The sequence below is a fragment of the Pleurodeles waltl genome, chromosome 3_1, assembly GCF_031143425.1.
Source record: "Pleurodeles waltl isolate 20211129_DDA chromosome 3_1, aPleWal1.hap1.20221129, whole genome shotgun sequence".
Classification (NCBI taxonomy): domain Eukaryota; kingdom Metazoa; phylum Chordata; class Amphibia; order Caudata; family Salamandridae; genus Pleurodeles; species Pleurodeles waltl.
Window position 1 is genome coordinate 1,931,448,073 of NC_090440.1, and position 17,407 is coordinate 1,931,465,479.

The 17,407-nt window shown below is 43.8% G+C and overlaps 1 protein-coding gene across 1 annotated transcript in view; it reads right to left on the reverse strand.

Moving 5' to 3' along the window:
* Nucleotides 1–487: 487 nt before the first annotated feature.
* SDF2 (stromal cell derived factor 2) overlaps nt 488–17,407 on the reverse strand; it is a 74,285-nt gene continuing 57,365 nt past the window's right edge. The window contains exon 3 of the mRNA XM_069226187.1: nt 488–2,037. Within this exon, the coding sequence (XP_069082288.1) occupies nt 1,750–2,037 (288 nt within the window). The 3' untranslated portion in view covers nt 488–1,749. The remainder of the gene's footprint in view (nt 2,038–17,407) is intronic.

Sequence of the window (17,407 nt, forward strand, 5' to 3'; positions counted from 1 at the left end):
GAAAAGTTGGGTACGGTTTCCCCCCCCAATACAAGCAAATACTGAGGAGTAAAAATAAGGACTGCAGGCGAGGGGTGTATTTTCTTATCCTGCATGTAAGATTTCTAAATCATGGCATCTATGTGCTCTAATCTGCATCATTTATTTGTGATTTTATGTTGTTAATTGCTAAAGTCTGTATCAGTGCATATATCTTACACCGTTACTCTAACCCCTGTGTCAATGCATTCTAACCTGTATCACCGTTTTCTAGACCAGGACATTAGAACTTAGTGCACTGTAACGCTGCTTGGATGCACTCTAAGAGTTCAAAGCGTAACCAGGCTTAAAAACCATTAACTTGTGTTAACCGGAATGATTGCTCTTCCCTTGTGGGCTGCTTACCACATCGGGACGGACTGCTTCTAAGGTTCAGAAGTAGGCTCCCTTCTACAACATCCTCTGTGAACAAACAACCCCTTGAACACAGGAATTCAAAAGAGCGCCCTTCCTCTTACAAACCACTTTTATTCAAACAGCTCTTTTGGGAGACACACCCACACAAACTACCCATACAATATTTTAAATCGCACAATCAGCTGTCAGTTGAAGGAGCTGCCCATCTTCCCCAGTCTGCATTGGAAGGACTGTTGGCTGTTCACAATTTGATATTGTTCATAAATGATGAGGAGAAACGGAGGATGAGATGCTGTTGAAGATGCACATTTGAGAATAAATTGTGCCAACAAGGCAGGTGTCACATTACTCTCCAGGCACTTACGATATCACAGTACATAATGAGGAACCCAGACCAGTATGCACCAGGATCAGGCATTTAACAAGAGTGAATGAGAGTATCTTCTTTATGCACTGTTAGTACAGAAGGAGGAACTGTAATCTCATTGCACTTGGCTCTGTAGGAATAGCAGAAACAAGAGAAGATGCTCTTCTGAAAAGTATAAACATGATCATTTTTTTAAAAGCAAATACAATAATAAAAAGCCAGATTTTCAAGTCCAGGCTATTGCCCGAGGGTGGGGGCCAAGAGCACTCTATGTGAAAAATGGAGGGTTGGGGGAAGACAAGTCAGACCGACTGTGACCGATCTGTAGGACACCTTTCGCGAAGAAATGCATGTGGCATCCACATATAATGCCATACTTGATTTCAACTTGGAAGTTCAACATAAAGTGTACTTTATCCTTTTCCTGAAACAAGATCATTTTGGATGAAATTTTGGACCTCGAGTCAAATCGTGTAAAGAAATTAATATACTCTATAGCAATCAATTGGTTCGATAAAGGGTAATATGCAGAGAAAGACAACTCAGGAAGTAGGAAAATCAATAGGTTGTAAGCCAATCTATGCACTTCAAGCCACTCATAGAAAAATGTGTTTTTCCCCTTGTAAGGCAAAGATGCTCAAGCGTGAATAACTTCCATAGGAAGGAGCATGTTCGGATACCAAAAAGAGGTACCAAATATAGGATGTCCTACAATCAAATCAACTATGTTGGGTGCTAAAACATTGTTGAGAAGGGCACATGTTTCGAATAGCAGGGGATAAAGTATTTCACGTAACCTTGTTTTTAGCGGTCACCAGCCGTGAGCCAGGGAATACAAAATATACTAGAAACACTGTCTCAAACTCTTCTGGTGTGGGAATATGGTTTCATACAAAAACTTCGAGTCTCATATACAGGGGTGTGTCGAATACTGTGTGGTAATGTGAAAGGGAGAGTCTTGGGGATATCAAGTCCTGTTGGACTTGTTAGAGCTCTGAGTGATTGAAGTCTGTCCTCTGCGTGTCACTGGGTTTCATGAAGATGCCCTCCATGGCTTTCCAGTAGTTGTTCTGGCTGGAGGAAACCATGCCATTTACTTCTCTTTGGCCGTTGATGGGGCGTCCATACTGCTCGCCAGTGACGGAAAGGTAGACGTCTGTGGCAGTGTGTCGAAAGCGAACTTCGCTGTCCCTCTCCCAGTAGTCTTCATTACATAGCACTGTCCAGTCATCCAGGTAATCGCCTTCTCCCCCATCTCCAAAAGCACTGACTTCCTGGAAGGAAGGAGAGTAAAAACAGTCAATCCCTGACACAATTTGCCCACAAAAGCAATGATCTCTCACGAATATGAAGAGCAGGACTTACATTTTTAGAAGCTCTTATCCCTTCTAACTGCAGATATATTTCTGAGTATGCCCTTTCGTATTCTATTTCCAATCGTTCTCAGATATGGATGGGTAAAAGTAGTTCCCACTATGAAAACCCCATGCAACTTTAAGATAGGCACATAATGTAATGATGTGTAAGAGACATTAGTATTATTATTTTCATCATCATTGTATTTTTTTTTTACTTCCACTGGCCCTTCTTACATGAAAGTTGACATTTCCCATCCTCTAGGGCCTAAAATGTCCCAAACCTTTGGAACAGTTATTCTGAGTAAAGCGCCATAGCTGCAATAGAAGCAATTGTCGAGTGTAGCAATCTTCTCTGGTCATCATAGGGAAATCAGACTCAGGCAAGCAACGTTTGCAGTAGTTATTACAATAAAAGGAAAGCCTCTAAGAGCTTTATCACAGTTTCATAGGTTTAGAAGTGTCTTAGGGTTGGTGCTACTGGCATGGGAGTTTCACACCCATTGGGAAAAACGTCCTCTGCATGACTCTGATGTTGTGCTATCCTCTTCTAGCCAATCTATGGCATTCTTTCAGCAAAACTATGTGTGCAAGTCCCCTAGAGGTGAAACATAAGGTAACATTATTATTCGATTTTTTCTGTCAGTAGAGATAAGCATGGTGGTCGTTGGAATGCAAATGTCCCCTGAATGGTCAACGTGCATGTATCCCTGCCCTGAGGATCTGTGTATGAAACTAGTATCCTGACTTTTATTTTAAACATAGGGTCACTCTCACCTGGCATGTGCGCAGAGACCTAGGCCTGTTCCTGCTAATATGAGATCTAGAACCTGTTCTGTGACCCGGAAGGGTGTACCAACCCTGCTGTAATAAGGGGATTTGGGCTAGTGTCCATGCTTTAAAGAGGTGGTGGCAGTGTACTATGTTTTTTTGGATCAGTAGTACTACCATACCTTTTTCTCTCTGTAAAGGAGAAGAGAGCCAACTGGCCCATCTCATATGATGTTCTGCTATTATGAGACCCAGAAACTTGCAATGAGATTCCGTGTGTAACAAGTATATCTGCATGCTGCAAGTGTGTAACACATGTACAGTAAAAGAATTGAGCTTGTGTAGTGCGGGTCTGAGTACCAGAGCCATTGGGACCCATTTTGATGATCATGACGTAGCATGGAACAAGATGGCAGATGAGGCCAGCTTCCTCAGACAGTTGAAGTGCACTGCCTGCCTTTGTGTGGCAAGAGACCCAGACACTGACGTGAGGGAGAATGGAGACAGGTCTTGTCTTGGAAATTCAATTAGTACCTTGTTAGCAAAGTGCTGATTAGTTCTCTGTAAGCACCACTTACATAGGAGAGGTGGGAAGGGACTGCAAATTCAGTTGTTCGAGGTCATCAAGTTGTTAGGAAGGTCCTACCCTTTTTCTGACACTAAAAACCGATTCAAGAAGGCAGATGACAAACAGGTGCAGAGATCTCTCACTACATTGTGGCTTTGTTGGAGCCCGCCCCACTGCTACTTGCTATAAGACCAATCACCTAGCAAAAGGATGGTGTCTGAGGGGCAAACAGAAAATGACATTTGAAAGAGAACCAACCCAAACAGGCTCTGTATGGATAAGTAGGATCCCACCACTTTATTTTAGTGTTAAGCTCTTCGTGACCAATAAATAGGAGTGCCCAGCAGAGTACTCGAAGAGCTGCTGTGTAACCAGGGTTGTGTGACAAAGGCTGGTATCTGCGTGACAGCCAGTATCAGTGAGGTTAAGGGACATCACCTATAGTCTTCATAACTTGCTGGAGAAGATGTCAGTCTTCCTAACACCTAGAATCATGCTGTGTGATCAAAAAGGGGTTGGGGGGCAGCTGTGTTCCCAGTATGAAGAATCAGATGTTGCTGACTGCTCTCGGGAGCAAAGCCAGAAGGGACCTGTGTCATGAGCGATTTCCTGGGCTCCTATTGCAACACATGCAGTGCACAGCACCCAATAATCAAATTGAGAAGTCATCCAATTCTGTTCAGCACATCTGTGGTCAATGAATTGTGAGAAGAAGCAGACGTCACCACCAAAGCAGAAGCTGACCCCAGCCTGGAAGCCACAACCCCATTTGAACACAGCCTGGAGGCTGCAATCACACAGTGAGCACCAAACAGATTTTGATATGGAGGCTGCATCTGCCAGAATGTGCCCACAGAGCAGTCCAGTCAGGTTTGAGCAGGTCAGTGGAGACGCCGCTGACAACACCAGCCCAAGCAGTACTCAGCAGCACAGGCCGACCACGTGCGGAAATAGCTGACTAAATCAGACATGCAGGCTGCATTTTACAGCAGGTACAGTACCTGTTGCCTAAAAGATTAATTTATGTTGGATATTAATTCTTGAACTGAACTGCAAACAGCTTTTAGTGAGGGGAGACCTAATGAACAGCACCTGTGCCTTATCAATTCCAATGATTAGAGTACAACAAGAGTTACATACTTTATCAAAACTGCTAGAACAGGTAATGGGCCCCATAGTAGGTGGGATGCTTTTCTAATTTGCAACTGATTCACACTAATTTGTGTTGCATTACATTCTGCAGTGAAATAAAGCACTTTAGGTTTACTAAGATAAGCACTGGTCTTGACAAACGAATTATTGTGTCTGTTGGTTGATTGTTGAGATCTGAAATTGTGCAGCCCATCCTACATCCCCAAGAGGCCTTGCTAGTCGCTACCTTGACAGTCCGATGTGAAAGGAGTGTACCTGGTCCAGTTTGCAGAACCACAGCAGGAGGTACCCAGAGCACCAGTGGCAAATTAGCTCAGCCACCAAGGTGAGGGACAAGTTGTCTCAGTTCAGTCTGTGGCTACCTGAACGGGGTCGGACATTTAGCTTTAGCATTTAGATATACCTTGACCAGGACAGTAAGTTCAGCTTAAAACACATTACCTACACAGTACTACAGCAGGTGAGAGTAGACCGTGATACTATGTCCTTATATCAGTTAAGAGACCTGTGCTTAGAGAGGGTGGAGGGCACCCAGAAACAAGGATAGGGAAATACTTGTATGGTTTGTTAAAGACCAGTTGGAGAAACTGGATGATAAGAAAAAAATCTGTGAAAGACTCTACAAAGGGCACCGTGTTAGGAATGTGTTGAGGGAGTATTATGGTGTCAGGCTCTCTTAGCCCATTAAAAAAGGTTTTTCCCAGACACACCCTGATTGCGTCTCCACATTTGCACAATGGCTCCTAACTCCAATGTCAAAGGTCCCACTGTCAGAGACTCCAGCAATCATTCCCTTGGGTGGCTTAATTGTGACAGACTCTGAACTTGGCTTTCCAGAAACCAGATAATCAAGAGAAGAATTATTCAAAAGGAAGGAGTGAGATCAGCTTATGTTATGATAGCATTTGTAAAGCACATGCAACTCCAGGGGTATTTAAGTGCTAGGTGAGTACAAACCTATCACAACCGGACAAACCAAAAACCAAGACCAGCCCTGACTAACTTAATCAGTCCTGAAAAGCCAAGTTTTAACAGCCTTATGGAATTTCAGGAGACAGCCCATCTTTCTGACCTCTGGCGGCAGCATATACCACTGAGAAGGCTCTCAACCCCCATCTGGTCTTACAAAATTTGAGGGAAGAAACCTTCATGCTCCTTTAAGATCTCAGGTATCTTCTGGGGACATACCAAGAAAATGCATCTCTCAGATGTCCTGATCCAGATTGCTGCAGTGTTTTATGAACCACGCAAACTGCCTTAAATTGTATTATCTTTCTGATTGGAAGTCAATGTAGTGACCTCAGTCCCTCCCTTACCAAGTTCCTTTTCGGGAGCCCAAGAACCAACCTAGCTGCCCCATTTTGGATCATATGGACCTTATTAAGGGAGTAGTTGGCCGCGTTTAGATACAGAGAATTACAATAGTGAGGTGATGAGCGCCAGGACCACTGGCACCCTCAACACCAGCGACATATACTCCAAGATTTTCCTGAGAATTTTTAGAATCTTTGAGGCACGTCTTCACAGTACTGCTGACCTGCCTCTCAGAGGTCAATCCTACATTGAAAATCACCCCAAGAGCTTTTGCTTCCTTTACTGGGGTAGGTAAAGAGCCACACACCTTAGGCCACCAACTGATATTCATATCAGTGTTATCCCCAAAAAACAAACTTTCTGTTTTGGCACAATTCCTCTTCATCCAACCACTGATCTCCGCCATACAGGCCCTAAATCTCTCTGCCACCACTGTCTAATCTTTCCCCAGTGGCACCATGATTTGAGTATCATCAGAGTATGAAGTCACCTAGAAACCATAAGACTTTATCAAGAGTGCTAATGGTGCAACATACAGGTTAAACAGTGTTGGGCTAAGGGATGATCTCTAAGGGACACCGCGCAGCAGCTGAAAAGGGGCAGCTCTAAAGTCTCCACAGCGGACTATTAGTCCTATCCCTAAGGAAGGAGTCTAGCGGTTATAGCGCCCTATCTTGAATGCCAGCATGTTGCAGTCTACTCACCACTAAAGATGGTGAAATGGTGTCAAAGGCTGCAGACAGGTTTAGCATGACAAGAATGACACCATTGTCCTGATCTACCTGGCGTCTGATATAGTTGGAGGCTGAATGAAGCGCAGTATCCGTACTAGGATTGTCCCTAGAGCCATGCTGTGATTAGGCTAAGCACTTATTATTGTTTAGAAAAAGGGCTAATTCTTTCTTGAAAAGTTTTTCTAATATTTTATCTGGAGCTGATCATAAAGAGATGGGCTGGAGATTTTCAGTTCATTCACATCTCTGCCTGGCTTCTTTTTCAGTGGTCACCAGGAACAAGAGAAAAGGAGGTGGAAGACACCAGTAAATTGGGCCCGAGATGACAAAAAAAAGGGAAAGGCAAGAAAGGGTAAAAGAGAAAAAGAACTGGAGAGAGGACTGCCTTAATTTGGTAAAAGCTCAGGATGCCAGCAGTCACAGCTACGTCTGGGAGAGGTAATTCCACCTCCAACTTTGCAGGAGTACCTACCAAGTTTCCAAAATAGCGTGTGCGCATGGTTATGGAAGGCCTGGATATTTTTGAATGCTTTGTTGTGAGTTTTTTTATATCATTTATAGTGTGCAGGCTTTTAATGATGGGTTTAAGATAGTCACTTGCTCCTAGAAGGAATAGCAATAATTGGGAGAATGCCTATGGTGGATTAAATGAACTATGAGCGAATAAACAAAGTTCTAACCAGTTGGTTCAGCCTGAAGAAGACTGCTCAGAGCCTTCACAGATTCAAAAGAAGCAAGGCAGCAGATGGCGTTTCTTTTAAAACATGGATTCATGTTTTTTGGTGAGAACGGAATGAGTGGGTGAGAGGAATGGAGGAGAAGGTCCTTGACCAGTTACGTGTGAGAGTGCAGCTCATGGAGGAGGGCTATACCCCCAGTTAGGTGATACCTGCCCTACTTGACAGAAAAGGATCTAGGGAAGGTTGCTATGTTAGCTGATATGCAGTTAGCTAACAGGGATCACCAAGGGCTGGAGAGTCATAGGTCTATGCCAAAGGAAAAAATGTTCAGCTGACAGCTTCCAAACCGGAGAATATGCACTATGGCAATTCCTTTGGAATAAGGGGAGGACACAGGCAAAAAGATACTTGAGTTTAAAGTCAGGAACACAAGGAGAAGTGAGGACAGGAAGATTCTTGCAAGTTCAAAATGTTTACTTGTTATATTTGTCTCAAGAAGGGGCATTACAAAATGGACTTCCAGGGGAAAATCCCTGTACCAACTTTTCCACATTGACAATGGGCGAAGAGCCTTCTGGTGCTCAACCTAGTAGAAATGAAAAAGTGGGAAAGGGAAACAGATACCCTTGAGCAACCCAAGTACCATGTTTGTGGAGAAAGCCAGTATCAATAGGAGGAAGGTTCCTGCATCAAGGCATGCAAGTGCTTACCAGACTATAGTGGAGGAGAAGAATCTCAAACACTATGAGATTCTCCCTAGGGCCAACATGGAGTACATGGTTGCCAGAGTTGAGGTACAAATTGATGGCAAGTCAGCTACGCTCAATGTAGAGGTGGGAGAAAAAAAACAATGAGCTAGATGTCTCTTGGGATAATATTTGAATGCCCCTGATTTAGTACCAGGAACAAAAACCTACTTGTTTTGGACCAAGTCAGCTGTGTTGAGCAGAAGCTGCATGTCACAGGAGACTAGGACCATAATAGATTTGGAAGGAACAGAGAACAGTAGCATGCTGATCTCCAGACGGAGAGAAAAAAGAGATACTTGAAGGAGACCAGGCATTGGAAACTGGGTCACTGCCAGAGCTACAAGGCTTGCAAGCTGCTGGAGGACCTATCAGGGGGGACCTACCTGGGGAACAATTCTACCATGCGCAGCTGAGTGCCCTGTACTTGTGGGACTTCAAAAGAATTGTTCAAGTTCAGATCAGCACCAAACTGGTTGGAGGGCATTATGATGGACTGCTACATAATGAGCCCATGAATCCTGAACCCAGAGCTAGCCAGAGGCTACTGGTTTCCTTAACACACAGGCATTTCTTGTTGTCACTAGCTCATGAGGTGTCCTTGCAAGATAATTGGGCATAAAAAGACTCAGGACAGGTTGGACTCTCTGTCTCCACACAGTCCTGTCCAGATGAAAAGAGATCCTGTATAACCGGTCCTATATTCAAAAGAGTGGTAAGTTAGGCACCGCGTATCCAGAGACAGTCCCTTTGCAATGCAGAGCACGACTGTGAAGATAGTAGCTAGGTCACGCATAGGTATAATTTCTAGGGTTGGATTTCCTAGACAGAGATTTCTGATGGGGGAACAAACTTTGTGAGAAATGTGGGAGAAGGCTGGTGTGACCTACCGGGTCTCCCTGGCATAGCACCTTCAAACCCATGACTTGGTGGAAAATTCTAACAATACTCTTTAAGAGCATATTGTGAACTCTGCCAGGGGACCTCAGGAGGAGGCGCAATCTTCTCCTGCCAGGTGTGTTCCACAGAAAGCAATTGGGTTTAGCCCCTTTAAACTTCTTTTTGGGCACCAGTGTGTGGCCCACTCGCTTTAGTTAGAGGAGGGTGGGAAGGAACTTCAGAGTTACTGCAAAAAGAAATGGTGGACTATTTGATTGGCCTGAGGAAGTTGATGGTGCAATACAGACGTCAGGTGAAGATTAACCTTCAGGCAAGATAACAGCTGGTGTCGGAGTGGTATGATCAGAAAGTGACACTAATCAGGTACCAGAAGGATAAGTAGAGGTTGGTGCTAAAGTGCATGCACACAAGTGCTATGGAGGATAAGTGGTCTGGGCCACACAGGGTAATGCAGAAGGTATCTGAGGCAAACTACTTGGTGGACAAAGGTGCCACATGGGGGCCAAAGAGGTGTTTCTTGAGAACTGGCTTCAGCCTTGCCTCCGGATAGATTTTACAATGAAAATCATGGCACTGATAGGGGAGGTTTAGGAAGATAGTGAGCAACTTTCTGATCTATGTTACAGTGATGAGATAGACAGTTCCAACTTGTCTAAGAACTGACTTCAGATTAGCAGAGAGAGAGTATAAAGAATCTGTTTTAATTTCCCAACTCTTTTTACTCTCTCCAGGGTTGACACCTGTCTGTGTGACAACAGCATGGATTATATAATGTCAGACCAAAACTCACAATCCATCAAGACAGAAGCTGCAATGATGTTAGACCTGGGAGTGATTGTGCAAGCCTTTAGACCTTTGGCCAGTCCAGTGGTACAGGTGCCTAAGCAAAGAGCCACAGATTTGTGTTTTGTGAGGGCTACCTGGCAATCAGCGAGGTGACCATGACAGATGCACAACCAATTTAAAAAACGGACTAGTTAGTAGACCAGCTGTTACTCAGTCTTCAGCCAGTAAACCTTGGAATGCCCTTAAATGGGAAGAGGAACTGGGAATCACGTTAGACGATACCTCATAGTTACATATTTTAGCATGGGCCACAACCTCTTCTAGTTATTCCACTTGTGAAGAAAACAGTAAAAAGATTCTCTTGAGATGGTATCTCACACCAGTTCGGTTGGCAGCTATCCAATGCTTTAACCCAGAATGTTGGCACTTTAAGACCAATCGAGGTACAATGGTGCACATGTAGTGGTTTTGCACCAGAGTTCAATTGTACTGGAAAGATGTGCTACAACTGATTAAGGCCATAACAAATATTACTCTACATATGGACCATACAACTTTAGCATTAGGTGACACAGGCAAACAGTCCTACTACCCACTAACAACCCTTGGACGGGGCATGATGTCTTCCTCAGGTCCTCCTTGCCCCACAAAAAATAATCGGCTGCCAGTGGAAAGCTCAGGTGCCCTCCATGATCCAAATATGGAGGCTCACAGTGTGGTCTCCATATTCTATGAAACAATTGACAGCTGTTGTAAGGGACAAAGACCCCAAGTTTGAGAAAATATGGGCACCATTCTGTACATTTATGAAAATCCAGGGTAAAATTGGCCTGGGTTCTGACCGCCTTCCCAAACTCATCCAAGCTTCAGTTCTCTGTGACCCAAGATCCTTGGAGAATTCGTTCTAGGAGGATGAGCCCATGTATCCACAATGGATGAGGTGAATGAACCCCGAAGTAACTTTACTCTTCCGATACCTCATGTGGATGCCATTGGTTGGTGGGGTGGAGGGAACCTAACTGGGCCTGCGCGTTCTGTGGTAGGAGATAACTATACACATTAGTTTAAACTCCTGTAGATTGAAACCCCTAGGTTAATCACACATTTTGTAGTTTGCATTGTTCCCCTTTTTAATTTTTGTTTCTGGTTTTCCTTCCATTTCTTTCTTTTTTTTCTCATAATCTTTTTATTGAATTTATTTTTCCAAAAATAGTACATGATGACATGAACGCCATATGCCAGCATAGCGTAACAGGAGACCATTCGATATACAGTAATATCTCATAGCATAGGATCAATAATAGATTCCAAGGAAACAGAGAATCACACATGCGTCAGATAACACCAATAAGGGGCCAGCCACAATATGTCATATAACAAAGTATAAAAGAGAAACAGGAGTATAACAAAATTCAACAATTCCTGGTTTAAGTATTTGGACACAATTGGAAAAGTTAGACAATGTCACACACTAGTGCAGATATTGTGATGCCTGTCAAAAAGGTAAAGGAGGGGCTAGCTACCAAGGGCAGGGTCTCAGAGGGGTTCTTTCAAATAACTGTAATGCTTGCAGTCTTGGCAGGCTGAAACATGTAAACTCCATCCGCGACCAGTACTGGATCAAAGGGCACCAAACCTTTTGGAGCTTGTGTTCGGTGTTTGTAAGAAAGTTGTTCCATCACCATCACGTTCCACAGGTGAGTGAACCCCTGGGCAAGGGAAGGGGCAGTAGGCTTTTTCCAAGTCGGCGCAACAAGCTGCCTCACCGCATGCAGCAAATGACTAATCAATTTATCAGTGTGTGTCATTGTATGGTAACAGGAGTGCTTGGGCTCAACTGTCCCCAATCGGTACACAGATTCTGTCTGTTTTTCTTTGTAGATAATTCAAACACACAAATATAAAAATATTGTCACAGGCAATTGGGGACAGTTGAGCCCAAGCACTCCTCTTGATTGAAAGGCTTGTATCACAACAGGTAGGGGAGTAAACCTATAGGAGATCAAGAGTCTTGATGAAGGCCGATTGGCCTGTGTGGGCAAAGGAAACGGCCGAAACATGTTGACTTGATAGCAGAGACTTGGGGTGAATGGGTGATTGTAGCCCAAGATCACCAACATGAGCCTATCCTTTTAATCTTGCCCAGTGAGTCCTGTAATAAAGATTTGGAGTTGACTCCCATGAGACAGTTTTAGTGATTTTCTGCAGTTTAGATCCCAGTTTGTTCTTTGGTTTTGTATTGTCTCGTTTTGTTTCCCCTCCATTATTGCTCCGTCCCTATTGCTGGTAACGTAGGGATGTGGAAACAGTAGCTCGATGATGAAGCATGCCACGATTAGTGGGTGAGGGCAATTTTTAACAACTGTTTTGTGCCTGTTATTCGGTGATCTACTCCGATGTTACAGGGAGTTTGACCGCGTTCCTTGTCCTCTGTGTGAGAGAGGGTACGGGACCACCATATGTGACAGACGTCCCCTACCATCTGATTGCAGCATCAGCAGAGGGCAGATGTAGAGGGGAATATGGTGGCACGGCGGGCTGGCATATAAAACCATTGGAACATGAGCTTATATGCCGTCGCCCGAAGAGACAGACTACAAAAGGTTTTGGGTATATCCCGCCAAAGGGTATCCAATTGCTTAGGGGAAATGCCCTCAGTAGGGGTAGACTGTCATGTTGTTTGATATGAATGTGTACAAGGGGTGTAGAGTGCTGCAGCATACAGTATATGTTAGATATAAGCCCCAGGAGCCATCATGCGCCCTCAACAGCTTTTCAATGGGGGTGTAGGGTGTCATCGCACCTGGATAAATGGAGGATGTAGAGCCCAATGCTGCAACTGACAGTTTAGCTGTTTTAGGGAGGTGGTAATCAGCCTTGCTTTGCTCAGAGGACTTAATGGAGATACCCGTAATAAAGTCTTTCAACGTTTGACAGTCCCCAGCCTCTCAGCTAGGATTATTTCCATTTGTTTTGTAATGTTCTTGTTAGCTTACATCAACATCTATTGGACTACATACCGTGCCCATAGGCATGCTTTTTTGATTTATTGTACCCATGGACACATTAGGTAATTTTTCAGTGTATTTGTGACTGATGCTTAGTCTATTGGATTTTGCTCACTTAAGCGCATTGTGATTGATCATCCTTTTGTAGAGTGAATTAATGGAAAATACTGGTAGTCTTATTAGCATCCACAATGGAACATCTGACGATCCGACGACAATTGAAATGTGTATTTGATCAATGTTAATACTGTGCCCTCTCCTGTTATCGAATTTAAACATCGACTTGCAAGATAGAGGCATTGCATTTAGTTATATGCGCATTGTACTACTTGTTTGCTACTTGTTTGCTGTAGTGGAATATAATAAAAACATTTTTTAAATGGTAGCCAATGAGGGGGACAAAAGTTGCACTCTTGATGGTCCTGACATTCAAGAAGCAGTCAAACAGAGTGATTTGGACTGTGTATGGACAGAAGACCTTTCAGGATCTGAAGGCAGCACTATATAATGGATCTGTGTTGAAGTCTCCTTACTAAGGTCAACCCTTCATTGTACAGATGGGCACCTCAGATAAAGGATATGGATCAATACTGGCTGACTTTAATGTAGAGAGCATCCAGTGGCCTTTATCAGCCGTAGCGAACAGATCAATAGAATGGGCTACGAAGAGGTTCTGGCCATACTTGTTTGGTAGTACTTTGCAGGTCAGACAGATCACAAATCACTCATGTGGATGTTAGCAATGAAGGGTGACAATCCAAAGTTGCTGAGATGGTCTTTCTTGTTACCAGGCCTAGAATTCTTGGTGGAGCACAAAGTGGAATGAATCATGACTCTCCAGTTCAACTTACCCGTCTGTTTAGCTGATTCGACAAACGCTGGCCTAAAGTTTCAGGTAGTCTGCCCAGAAGGACCGTCTGTTGAGATAGGAATCTGCCACGCATGGCCAAAGTGGTTTTGCCCCTTTCCGTAGTGCCAAACTGCATAGGACACTGGTATCCTGCCTTTTATTTTGGGATGTGTCTCTCTCCCTATCCATCTTCCTCTGCCCCTGCCCCTGCCCCTGCCCCTGCCTCTGCCTCTGCCCCTGCCCCTGCCCCTCCTTGTTCTTGGTCATGTGAGGTCCAGACCCTGTTATGACATGGAGCCATCGCTCCTTTGCGCCTGGATGGAGACAGGGTTTCTGAATATTTCTTCCGGAGCACTGCCGTTCTGTTTATGGAAGGGTGAAAGTGGGTGGGCTCTGCTGTTTATGTTCTATAAGGCGAGGAAGCTTCTAGCCAGTCCTTCCTCTTGTATCTGTTTCTAATTACTGTTTCAGGATGTCTAATGACAACCAGGAGCAGAGAGCTCGCACTTCATTGTACCCCTGTTCTGAATACTCCTGCTTGTAGCCAGTCCCATTGCAAAGAACTGTCAGAGCCATCGCCTGCACACTGGTGGTGTCTGAAGAGCAGAAAGAAAGTAACATTTTAATTCGAGTCAACCCAAACTGCTTCTGAAGCTCTATACAGTGGAACCACGATTACTGGTCTGAAAAATGTTTATTGAAGTGGGAGACACACCTTCCCATTTTGCTCCAGTTTCAAGTTTTTCTTGGCGAAGGAAGTGCGTGCTCTGCAGAGTACTTGAAAATCTTTTGAGCAACCATGGTGGTGTTTGCTTGACAACCAGTCTCCAAGTCTAAACATGACAGGACATCACCTTAAATCGGCACAACTTGTTGGAGAAGTTAGTCTGCTTAACACCTAGAAGTCTGCCTGTCGGCTCTGAGATGGAAGGAGTGCTGATCCTGCAGTAGATGCTGTCCATTAGAAGCCAGCTGTGTTCCCGACGTTAGGAACAGCAAAAAGTTGCTAAATGCCCCTTTAGAGCGAAGTCAGAGCTAACCTGTGTCAGAAATTGAGCCAATAAGTCATCCTCTGTTGTTCGGCTCCCGAAGGCTTGCTGCTGCTGCTGCTGCCTGAACCCCAGAGTTGTCAGTGCCAGAGCAGTTCCCTGCTTGGATGCCGCAATTAACCAATAAAAGACAACCCTTGTTTGGACCAGCCCAGGAGGCCACACTACAAAATGAGCACCTGACGTAGCTCGGCCTAGAGGCTGCATCTGCCAGAACGGGCACTCACTGACAGCCCTGTTGTGCTGCTTCTCACTGTATCTCTAGTCTCAAGTGAAAGTGCTGCCGCGGTCAAGTGCAGGCAGGAGCAAAGGAAAACGAACCCACCAGCACCGATTGACTGCGACGCGACAATGTAAACAGGTAATAGGGCCTTACAGGAGAGACTACAATAGACATGCAGATCACGTATTGTAATAGAAACAGCGATTGTTTCCAAAACTATCTATTTAATCTAGGTACAAATTTTTGAAGTAAACTGCGAAGTGCTCAAAGTGACTGGAAACCTACAAAGCTGCACCTAATTAGAATGAAAGAGCTAAGGACACAATAAGAACTCCTGGCACTAAGAGTGGGTGCCTTGGTGGGGGAGGGAGGGGCGCTTTTATAGGTGGTGCAAATGTGGTTGCATCTGAGCCCTATTCAATTGTGTGGTATTATAGTATGCAGTACTAATAAAGTACTCTGTTTTTTCTAAGATAAGGATTAGGCTAGACGAGACAATTATTGTGCCTGTTGGTTGACTACTGAGTTCTGAGCTCTTGCACAGGCACACTACTTCTTTGATAAGACTTTGACTGCTGCTCCTCGCTAACCTAACAGTAACGTACAGAAAGGGGTTCATTTGGCCCAGTTTGCACAGCCATAATAGGAGGGAGTCCAGGATATCATGGGGAAATTGCCTCAATCACCACGGCTGGGGCCTAATCGTCCCAATCTTCCCTGTAGCCTCCTCAGCAGGTTCTGACACTGGTTAACTCAAAGTAGACTACATACAGGAGGAGGATGGATAGTATTCACTTGCCCCTGGCTATATGGTGACCGGCAGTGATCCCAGTTATGCAGTGTAGGCCTTTTTATTTGCAGGTTGCCTTCTTACTCTCCTCTCCAGAGGCCAGTTAAATACTACTTCTACATAATGGGTGTTCCTTGCCTACTGGGTAGAATATACTTGCTGTGTGGTTCATTGTACTCAGCATGGCTGGATTGTGTCTCTTGGTCCAGCATACGTTTGGCTGCAGAAGATGGTTAGTTTCAACAGGAGACTCTGTCCTTGGTGGACTTAATAGTCTGAATGCTCCTTTTGCTAAAAACTCATTCCACGAAACTAGAATGCCTAGATGCGTTGGTGTACGATAATATATTCTCATTCATTCCATTGTCTACTCAAGCTCTCCTGACCACTGAAACTCCCTTCGTCCCCAAAGAAAAATCCTAGGTGGCTGTCGGCTCACATAGTGAGCTATGGCAGCATCAGTCTGATGTGGATACGGATCCTGATTTTGACCACATCTTATCTCTCTGAACTGGGAGTACTTGCATTTATAACCTATGAAAATCCATGACAAGCTAACCACGGTGAAGGGTCTGGAAATCCATGACAAGTGGAGATTCCCAAGTTATGTATGGTTAGGTTGGCAATTCATAACTTGCACAAGAAATGCAATGTTTTGATTTCATAATATTTATACCAATAATAAAAATACCTACAAGTGCAAAGTAATTCAAAAAGAACAAAATACTGAAAACAATAAATAATATTAGATTAATAGGCATCTCTTTCATAGAGTCACAGGCAATGCAATACGTAATCTCACCTGTAAGAAGCTTATTTACAATATTTGTAATAGCATCTGCCACATCAAGGGTGAGGTCATAAGCAATGCTTTTGGTGTGTAAGTTGTGGTGTGCAGGTCCTGTGTGAGAGCGATGTATTGTGGACTCAAGCATAACTTGCAAATTTCAATAGTTTTTCAATTTTAAATTTATAACCATAACTGCACATTAACTGTGTTTTAGAAGCCAGTGAAAATAAATATGCCTCAAAAACATTTTATTTGTACCCTGCAGCCATATATGTACACAGTGCAAAGGTATATGTATTGTTATTATTTCAGTACCGCCTAATTTACTGGAATATCATTTTTTCATATATTGCCTGTTACATCTGGATTACAGGCAAAATGCTTTTTTAATTAGGTTTTATTTCACGTAAATATGGCTCCTTGAATTGTTTTTAAAAAATGGCTTAAACTACATATGCAGTTCTGAGAGTAACATGCCATTTATTTCACATATTATAGGCCTGAAAGGCGCCTCTTCTCGTGAGTCCTGTCTCCTCTCCACTCACAAAAATGCTAATAAATTGCAACTTACACTTGCTATATGGAAAAAGGCGATATGACAGACAACTAGTTAAAGCAGAATGCCGCATGCAAAGTCTCCATCCTAAACAGAAATTCTGCAGCCGGTAACGGTCTGCAAATAGCTCTAAAAGAATGTTAAGGGGTTTCTTGCGAATGTCCCATCTCCCACATACAGAAATATCCGGAAATATGATACACCGTGCATTGCTTACAAATGTAATAATAATACTAACAGGGTGGTTTTTCTCAGTCGTTTGTCGTACCCCCGATATTGGCCCTGGCATTGTTTTTTTGAGCTGAGACAACGCAGCTGAATATGTTAAGATGCGCGTTAAAAGCTACTATGGTCCAAGAGAATGAGCAGAAT